Below are 9,863 nucleotides of genomic sequence, written 5' to 3'. Positions count from 1 at the left end.
TTACCGTGCATCAAGAATCTAATCACCTACACAAATATATATATATATCTATTTTCAATATTTTTGTTTGGTGCACCTAATTCGCAGTACCTATAGGATCTGAGCAAGGTGAAATGGATTTCTGAAGAACTGTCATAACTCCCATTTTTTGTGCTAATATCTTCAGAGAAAGATCTTGTCCGTCCAAAAGAAATGGTTGGGTTCGGTCAACATTATTTTACAAGAAATGGTTGGGTTCGGTCAACGTTTCTCGCTTTAAAAGTTGTGATGATTATGGGGACACTAAAATCAGCTTCGAATCTTTCAACAATAATATTAACAGTGTCAAAGCATATCTACTGGGCTAAATCATAAGAATAGGGTTCCCATATGATGATGTCTATGCTAACAGTTTACCCCAATATTGCTGCTATCTTCTTTTTTATTCTCAAGGAAGAATCAGTATAATGCTGCCTGTAATCCTCTTTTCAAACCACCAAATGTAGCCTCTACTCTAGTTTATATATCTCAAACATTCTGTGTCCTATTTTATTTTATTTTATTTTTTTTTGTTTGATCCATGGATGGGGTTTTAAACCATTTGAAGACCAAACCTTATACCATTTGATCCAAAACATCTTGACTTGTATCCTATTTTTTTAGTGTTCAGAAAGAAAAGAAAAGGAAACCAAATTGAAGAAACTCTCTTATTTTAGACTTGTTGACTATTTAGCGTTTACTATTTTTATGATTTAGGCCTGTTTAGTTCTCGTTGTTGTTCTGATAGGCTTGTTTAGACTTGTGTTTTTTCTTGTTTTGGTTTGTTGGTTTGTATTTGGGAGGATTTTTTTGGTTTTATTTGTAATCTCCCATTATCCCATATGCCTAACTTGTAACTATAGTTTTTTTTCGTCATAAGTGAGAATTTTTTAATAAATTTGAGATGTAGCTACTATTGGACATGTGGCTACCGGCTCTTAAAAAAAAAATTTGAAAAAACTCTCAACTGTGATGATATTTTATATTTTTAGATTATATATTTTATTTTATTTTATTGTCGAGTCATACTTTATGGACTAGGAAAGCCCATTTTTTTAACAAGAAAAAGGGAGGCCGGTGAAAGAAAAGCAGTCCCAATTCGATTAAAAAGGACCATTATGGGCTCGCTGGTTTTAGGGCCCAAAAGGGTTGATATAAAGATCGGTTGCAAAAACAACTGCATTTAAGACGACACCTGAAATTTGATTTTAGTTTCGCCTCCACACTGATTCTATTTTGAGAAAAACTTTCAACCGGTCCTTCTGTTTTTCTTCAAATAACAGCCTGCCAATAAAAAAATGACACGTATGAGTTTCACTTTATTTCCGTTATATCGCACCACAGACCAACTTCACTAAAAAAGCCACCAAATCCTTCCCCCCACCCCCCCCCCCCCCCCGGCCCAACCCCCTGGCTTCCGACGCGGACCCTCCTCCACCCTCTCGCAATCGACGGTAGGCCCCCACCAAATGCTTTACCCGCGATGCTCCCCCGAGTCTTATATGGTTTGTATTGGTTTTGATTTTGTTTTTTGCTTTCCTTTTTCGGTTGAGTTGGTGGCATGCAGTTGGTGAGTCCAGGGGCATGGCTGACTGATATTTGCCATGAGAGATGAAATTAGAGAGAAGAAGAATTCTAAGAAGGTACTTCGGTCTTTGCTAATTTATATATTTTCCAGCACATATTTTTGGTATTAGATGTGTTTTGGTTTTTTGCCCTTTTCTTTTGGGTATGCGATGTAGAGATCAAGAGGATTGAAGGCCATGGGGAGTATGGACAGCGAGATTTCGCTCATACTGATCTCTTTCTCAATCTCGCACACACTAATTCTGCTATATATATGGCTTGAATTGGTTATGGTACCCAGCTGCAGCTCCACTTGCCACCGGCGTTGTTGTGGATTAACAACTTTTTCTGTTTGAAAGAGGATGATGATAATGTACAGAGAAAATAGTTGAACTAATTCCAGATGGTGTAGGAGGTCAGCGGAAACAAGAGCGAGAAGTGAAAAGATGATGAAGAGCTTGGGAAAGACTTCCATGGCAAAACGGAATGAAAAAAGTGAAATTGGTGAGTTACAGAGAGGAAATGAAAAGTAGAGTTGGTGAGTTGCAGTAGAGTTATTTTGGTAAAGGAAATCTAGTGTAATGAGTTTATTATAGAGTCTCTACAATTGATGATGTGGCACAATTCTATAGTTGGCTGTTTATGCCTCAATAGCAGACGGACCGTTTAAAAGTGGAACTCTTCTATTTTCCCTCGTCCTCCTCGTTCGCTCTACCCAGCGCCTTCTACAAACCCACACCCACGCCCGCAGCGGTCACCAGACTCACCACCCACCACTCCTTGACCACCTCCAGCCGCTCTTACTGATAATCAGAACTCCTCTCCGGCGACCAAACTCGGCCCCACATTGATAAAGAAGGTATTTTCTAAGTTTCTTCAATATAAATGCTTGATATATATTTGTACAGTAATGGGCAAGAAATAGTCCAATGGAATGCAGTATGAAAATTCTTTTTAGAGGGGTAGAAGGCCCACACTTATTATTATCGCATTCCGAGTGTTGGAATTGGAGGGCCTTGATGCAACTTCAAGTGCTCTCGGAACGAGGAAATTGTAACATCGTTGAATTTATGTTGGCTTTAGTTGCAACAATTACAAAACTTAGATCTTATTTTGAACCACTCTCAAGCTTTTTTTTTGGGTGCAAGTTTCCCTTAATAAATCTTGTAAACGCAGCCTTCGTGCAGAGCTCTCATTGCCGGCTAGGGTTTTACCGTTGTCCCATTAAATTTAACACTTACAATGGATTCCAGATACACGGGAGAGGTATTGAAGTAAGTTTCTTCACCATGAGTTATTTTATGATTGATTTTTTATTTGGGTTTTGCTTGCTCATATTAATTTTTGTTTCTGTGAATTTTTTTAGGCATTTGGAGAAGCAGAGCGAGCTCCTTATGGATTCCTATAGATCTATGTCACATGAATTGCATAAACTTCAGGTTGTTTCTCAATTATCCAATTTCTTTTTGATTATCTTGCTGTGCGGTTATTGTCTTAATCCCTGCGATACTTTCAAGAATAGGCATTTGTGTATCATAAGTGTACAGTGTTGTTTCTTTTTTTTTTTTTTTAGAATTTAAAATATAATAGAAATTGGGTTGGAAAAGAGAGGAGGATGGGGGAAGAGAGAGAGAGAGAGAGATTTTGAGGGCTACATGCTTCTCTTGTATACGTCTTTTGTACATGGGATATGCCTATATCCTTATGATTGAATTTTTTTTATTATCTGTTAAAGAAATTATTCTCATTGAATTAAATACAAAATGTATGCCCTAAACAGGTCCTAAATAATATAAGGTAAATACTTTGATCATTATGAGAAGTAAATCGCTTGATAAGATAAATATTTGATAATTATGAAAATCATATTTCTTAATCAGAATGATAATCAAATAAATTTTTCGATTCGACATTATCTCTAACAACCCCTCTCAAATTCACGGTGGAAAACTTTGAAATCTGAATGTAGCCTTCATATCCATCGATTGTTCACCAATGGGATGATGATAGTGTTAGTGGTGATGAAGTGATAGTTGAAAATAGTGAGATAGTGATTGTAATTGGAACATCAAATTTGGAGGTATAGCTGATAAAGGGTTGATAATAGGCCAAAGCCAAAGGGCTAATGATAGGCTGAAATATTAAGTCAACGATGGGGTAAATATGGCTTCAGTCAACTAAAGGACCAAAAACCCTGAGGCTAATAACAAAGGGTATGGGACTAGGGGAGCTACCTGCCCTATACGGGCGGGTAGCCACCCCTCTCGCACCCCATCCTTGCCTGGGTGGGGTGGCTAAATTGACCTTTGTACCCTGTCAATGCCTACATCCCTAATCGACTGCATCCGCTTGCCATATGGGCAGATTGACGCCACCACCATCTGTCCACCAACAATATTCACAAAAAAAGCCAACAATCGCATAAAATCTCATATTTATGCATGGATCTACATAGATCTTATGATGTTACGACCAATGCTTGGCCATGGGTAGAGAAGAGGACTGAGAGGAGGAGAAAGAAGAAGAGGAGGAGAAGAAGAGGACCAAGAGGAGGAGGAAAAGAAGAAGAGAGAAGAGGAGAAAAGGAGAAATGGTGAAGCTGGAGTGGGAATGAGAGTGAGAGCAAGGACCAAAAGAGAAGAGAAAAATGTGGGTGGGGGGTAGGCACCCGCCCGCATATATATATACATATTCTTTCTCTCTCCTCTCACTTTCTCCTCCAACATATAGGGCGGGAGCCTGCTTCCCAGCCCTATATGGGACTTTAAACCATGCATACAAAAGACCAAAAATAACAATTGTGCTTACAAAGAACCCAATGAAGAAGGCTCACAACTACCAAAGCTAACAAATATGGTTGAATGGTGATGAAGACTTCGTGAGAAAGGTAAACCTATTGGAAGGTTTGAACAAAGAGAAATATTCCTTGGGATTGGCCCATTGGGCTTGGCGTTAGTGGAGGGCTCTGATACCATTATAGAAATTGATATGGAAAAGGAAGGAGGAAGATGGGAAAGAGAGACTTTGAGGGCTACATCTTTATTATTCTCAATAATTAAACAAAAAGCATAGGCCCCTATTTATAAGGAACTTATTTATAGATGAGATGAGGTAAATATCTTGATTATTGTGAAAATTGAATCTCTTGATAAGATAACTTTTTGATAATTATGAAACCAAATCTCTTAATTAGGATAATAATCAAATCAAATTCTTGATTTGATATTATCTCTAATACTTTTCATGACATGCTTTTGCTTGCATATTAGGATACGTGCGATGACCATAGCTTCTTTGACTAGAAAATTCCTTTAATATCAATATATACAGTTCTTTGGCAGACCGATTAAACAGCTGAAGGAACTAGTTTATGCAATCAAGTAGGCATGCTCAATTTCTTCAGCTACCATGTTCATGAGCTTGGACGTCACTATAATGACAAATGCAATACTAGTTGAGTTTAAAATGAATGTTGGAATCTCTATTGCTGGCTAGGTTTTCTCATGCTCATGAAGTTCATAATTGTCTGTGCGAATAACTGTTTTGAGAACAAGGTAGCAATAAAAAGAAATAAAAATACGACTTTCTACACACACTCATAAGAATTCCATTGCATATATAGATAGAGAATACTTTCATGCAATTATTTTTCAGTTCGTTAAATTTAAATAACCCATACTGAATCATCCATATTCATGATTTGCAGGTAGAAGAAGAAATGCTGATGCGCAAGTTTTATGAAATAATGTCAGCTCATGGTCTAAATAAAAAGGTCTGTTCAGCTCATGTTTTATACAATATTTAAACTGGTCTAAATAAGCGTGCCATGATCTTAATTTTAAAAGCAAAAATATATTGAATGTCATTTTCACCTGCAATCCTTTTTTGGTCTTTGACAGTTTCTGGCTAATAATTTGGCATGATCTGCATCACTCATGGTGGAAATTGATGTAAATTATGCTGGAAACCTATTACAATTGAGATATCATAAAGTAAAACCATACTTCAATGAGATTTCTCTGTTGTTGCTTGGAGTTAAGAAATGATGTGTTCACTGGCTCTCTCTCTCTCTGAGAACTTTAATATTTAACAGTTTATTGGTGACAATTAATTTATTCACTTGTATAAAATGTTAATTATGATTCTTTGAATTATATTTGTACAGTTTTTTATTGGAGAAAGTCAAGGAGACAATAGTTGTCATCTTTTATGTTCGCCTTTACTTTCTCTGTTTTTATTTCATGATTGTTTGCCATTGTTAGTTCAGTACATCTAGAGAAAGAGCACTACTTAATTGTAGCATTACCAACAACAATTAAGGACCTTGTGTCTTTCTTGATTGCTAGAATTGTTTTGGATCATCAGAACTTTAATTGTTTGTTTTCTATGATGTACTAATTTCTACCTTTTACCATCCAAATGGCTTCTTTGTTTAAACAAATCATCAAAACTTTCAATGAGTGTACCGATAAAAAAAAATATTTTCAATGAGTGGGTAAAGAGAAACCCTTTGCTTTGTAAAGCATATGGAGGTATTGTAAGGGACAAAAATAGCTTCGGCCATCTACAAGTCTTGCCCAATTAGGAGAGGAAGTGTGCCTGATTGGAAACTTGAAATCCTGTCTATGTGTGGGGGGCGGTCTTGGGTTGTGAAGTGCATGTGAGTGGTTCAAGCTTGAAAGAGACCAGAAAAAAAAAAAAAAAAAAATAGTGCCAGGTAGGACTGTATCGAAGTCATCCTTCTTAAACCACTTAGTAGGACCAACACCAGGAAATGAGCAAAATTATTGTAATCTTTGGGAATTGACAGTTTTTGATTGAATACGCACTTTTAATTTCAAGTTCATTCCCTCATTGCTAGATGGTCTGTACTGTTTTTGTTTAGGCGTTTTGTCTAACCTTGGCCACCGCCTTATTTAATTTCCCTAATGGTACAAGCTTTTGCAGAATCACGACAGAAGTAATGCTCCTGATTATGAGGAGAATGGAGATTGCACGGCAATCATTGCAACTAGTGATGCAGAACAATGAGGATATGAAGTTAGATTATTTCTATCAAGGATTTATGTACACACATGAGCTTTGGCTTGGAGGAAGACCTTTTTTGCATACTCATTGTAAGGGTTGAATTTCGTAGAGGTCTTTAATACTCGTTTGATTTATAGTGTAGAATGCAACTACCCTGAACTAGTTATAAGATATCAATATTAAAGATAAAAGACATAAGATTGCTACTCTCTATGTTAAGTGTGACTGAGACATTAAATAGCTACTCCTTGGAGACACAAGATTTACATATTGTAATCCCAAACTATATTTGGGCTTTTTTCTTCTTCCTATGTGCTTCCTAAAATTCAAATTTTTTGACAATTTCTACTGTCGATTAAGATCTAACTGTTAAGGTTATGTCGTGTGGTCTTTTTTCTTTTTTCTTTTTAAATTGATGTGGCGGTCAAACTTTAGCCAATGGCATTGCAGAGTTTGTTTTTATCAGTAAATAGGAATTTTATTGATGAGGATTAGGCATAGCCAGGTATATGGGACATGCTGCTACAGAGTTGGATTGTTTGCAGTGTTGGTTACTTGTTTTGATGGTTTAGGTTTCATTAAAAAAAAAAAAAAAAAAAAAAAAACCACCCAATAATAGTTTTTTTCCTATTTGCATTCTAATTATAACAATTGATACATTTTTTAAAGCTAGGTGATAAGTTGGGTTTTTGTATTAGTGATGTATTTGGTTTGTCAATAAACAAAGTTGTAAAAGGTTTTTTTTTTTTTTTTTTTTTTACCTTCCTCTTTATAGCAAATATTGTTTCATCAGAAAATGATGGGCGAATTTGAATATAGCCAAAAGCAGGGGGAGAACGAGAAACAGCAAAACAAAGTCTCTTTTTATTGAAGCATAAGCAGCGTATATATCCAGGACAGACGTCGAAACTAAAAAATTCTTCTTTAACTGAACTTATTAAAAGGCCAAGGAAAACAAAGCCACCTCAAGAACCAATCTCCCTTGAGGCTTTCACTTCCGTGTCTAGCTGAGCACAAATCGACAGTGAGGAGAACCTGCAAGAACCAACCCTTTTTGTCACTTGAAGATATTCAAAGACCTAACTAGAATTTCTACGATTCTAAAGGGAAAAAGACTTTGAATAGAAAGAGATGGCTATTGGAAGCAAAAAGATTCTTTAAAGATAAGAGAACCAGATCAGAGGGATTACTTGGGTCAGTATTGATTAACATAGCAGTCCCCCCGAAGCTACAAGCTCCGCCGTTCCTCTTGTTCTTCTGCCAGTAGCTATTGAAGGCATAAGAAGCATGAGCAACAACGGTATCAGGATGGTAACAGTTCCCATTAGGCTGAATCTCTTCACAAGCAGCGCCACCTTCTCCACAAGCATAATCCATTGCCACTTGCAGTGTCGCTGCAGGAATACTAGGCTTGGCCACACACCACAGCTTCTGGATCCCCGCCGTCTCTGGTTCTGGGGCACTGGTAGAAGGAGCTTTACATGGAGGCAATGTTGAACCGAAAGGTGGAGTCGCTGGATCGATGACTGGAGGCTTCTCTGGAGCAAAGGGGAAGGACAACGATGGCGGAGAAGCTATTTGGGCAAGTGGGGGATGTGGGTTTTGTGCTACATTGGCTGGAACAGGGTATCCAACGGAGGAGTGGAGTGGGGATTGTGCCATTTCTGGGAGTGGTTCGTCAAGCTTGGAGTCCATGATCGAGAGCTTCCTGCCCATGGATTTTTTCTCTTTTGGACTAGGGACCAACACATTAATATTTTTGAGCTCAACAAATCCCAGCTTTCCCATGGACCCAGAGTGATAAGACACCAAGCTCTCGAGTTGATCTGACAAAGGAGAGAATTTGGGATACGGGTTGACCGAGTAGGTTGAGTTGGTACTCTGCAGAAACTCCAGCAGAGGTTTGATAACTTTCTCAGTTAAATCGTCTCTGTACGAAGCAGAGTATGGGTGCAGCAAACAGTTGGAAGAGAAAGCAGCAGAAACTTTGATTTCTTTTTCCAAACCCCACCTTGTCAGAGACTGATAAAGGTTCTTAAGAGATGGCAGGACCAAATCCAGCTTGTGTTCTTTGCCTCTGTTGCAAAGCACGGTGTCACCCACAACAATGGTGGTGATTTTGGTTGCTGGGTAGCGAGCTAAAACATTGACCCTGAGCCACGTTTCAGCCATTAAAACACTGCTTGAGACCTCGTAGAGGCTTTCGTCACCCACAGAAACAGCTATCGGAAGAGCAGAGTGAGAGGACGCTTGGAAGACATCTGGGATTGTGTTATAAAGGTTTAAAAACACAAGGGGTTCTTTACCTGCACCTGCAAAGAGAGAAAACAGAGATTAAGGTCTTCGTTCAAAGAAAGCAAAAGAAGAGGAAGAATACGAAGCCCGCAAATTCAATGACATGAAAAATGGATCATATTTTCGGAACTGAGGAGGTCAGAGTGTGGTATTGGTTACCAGTAAGACCAAATGCACTGATAAAGAAAAAGTGAAAGAGCAACGACATCTTCAACATTTGTGCTGCAAAGATCATCTTGCCTGGAAGAAAGGAAGATCAAAGGGGAATGCAAAATCTGAAATCCTCTCTATCTCTCCCCACCTATGTGCTATGCTTATATGCTGGCTCTCAAGAGTGCACTGCAAGCCGTTAGTATGAGTGACAATATTAGCGACCGGCAACACATTTCTCAACGGTAGCTGCGTAATTTGTATGAGGCGTAAGAAAAGAACAAAGTTGAACAAGAGCAAGGTATCCAATACGATAGTGTTTGTTCCTTTTACCCTTTTTGGGGCATTGTTGGTTCGTTGGTTGTCCAGATTACAACGGGTATAGCACAAGCACTTCTTGTTGCCCGGAAATCGTTGGGACACGTGGAAAGTGGTAAGCGTGAGTTGTGAGCAAGCGCAAAACCCAGATTCCAGAGAGAGAGAGAGAGAGAGATACGATGCGTAGAGGATGTTGGCAGCCACAGCGATGGAAAGTAGATAAATTCATCAACTGTTTTACAGTTCTGACAATTTGCGGAACATCATTTCCAATGGGTGCCCAAGTTATCCTCCATTTTTTTTTTTTCTCCCATAATTGTTCACGATCACTCGCTTCAACCTCTGCGCATTTTGTTCAACATTCCCTGCACAAACAAATGCTTTTAACATATGGCTGCAGAAACATTTTCTGACAACGATTGCTCAGTCATTATTCGGTAGTATCTTTATAAAATAAATCTTAAAATCTTCGGATCTTCGTTTTATGA

The 9,863-nt window shown here is 38.2% G+C and overlaps 2 protein-coding genes across 11 annotated transcripts; one reads left to right on the top strand and one right to left on the bottom strand.

Moving 5' to 3' along the window:
• The first annotated feature begins 1,396 nt into the window (after window positions 1-1,396).
• On the top strand, window positions 1,397-6,954 carry LOC122295983. 10 transcript variants are annotated; one of them, XM_043105349.1, is made up of 7 exons: window positions 1,402-1,472; window positions 1,586-2,088; window positions 2,217-2,443; window positions 2,761-2,858; window positions 2,951-3,023; window positions 5,291-5,356; window positions 6,523-6,954. In XM_043105349.1, exons 4-7 carry the CDS (start codon window positions 2,827-2,829, stop codon window positions 6,613-6,615), a joined length of 264 nt encoding a protein of 87 aa, XP_042961283.1. In that variant the 5' UTR covers window positions 1,402-1,472; window positions 1,586-2,088; window positions 2,217-2,443; window positions 2,761-2,826; the 3' UTR covers window positions 6,616-6,954. The 10 variants fall into 10 exon arrangements, with proteins under 10 accessions (XP_042961294.1, XP_042961290.1, XP_042961283.1 ...); XM_043105328.1 differs by having other exon boundaries at window positions 1,586-2,122; XM_043105289.1 differs by having other exon boundaries at window positions 1,410-1,472; window positions 1,586-1,661; window positions 1,761-2,443.
• Window positions 6,955-7,451: 497 nt separating this feature from the next.
• On the bottom strand, window positions 7,452-9,668 carry LOC122295970 (glucan endo-1,3-beta-glucosidase 1-like). Its single transcript, XM_043105267.1, has 3 exons — window positions 9,067-9,668; window positions 7,803-8,924; window positions 7,452-7,647 (listed from the first exon to the last, which is right to left on the bottom strand). The coding sequence occupies exons 1-3, from the start codon at window positions 9,140-9,142 to the stop codon at window positions 7,616-7,618; spliced, it is 1,230 nt and encodes a 409-aa protein (XP_042961201.1). The 5' UTR covers window positions 9,143-9,668; the 3' UTR covers window positions 7,452-7,615.
• Between the last annotated feature and the right edge of the window lie 195 nt (window positions 9,669-9,863).

Source organism: Carya illinoinensis, chromosome 2 (genome assembly GCF_018687715.1).
Source record: "Carya illinoinensis cultivar Pawnee chromosome 2, C.illinoinensisPawnee_v1, whole genome shotgun sequence".
Classification (NCBI taxonomy): domain Eukaryota; kingdom Viridiplantae; phylum Streptophyta; class Magnoliopsida; order Fagales; family Juglandaceae; genus Carya; species Carya illinoinensis.
Note: the sequence above shows the minus strand (reverse complement) of the source record. Positions and strands in the feature narration are given on the sequence as shown.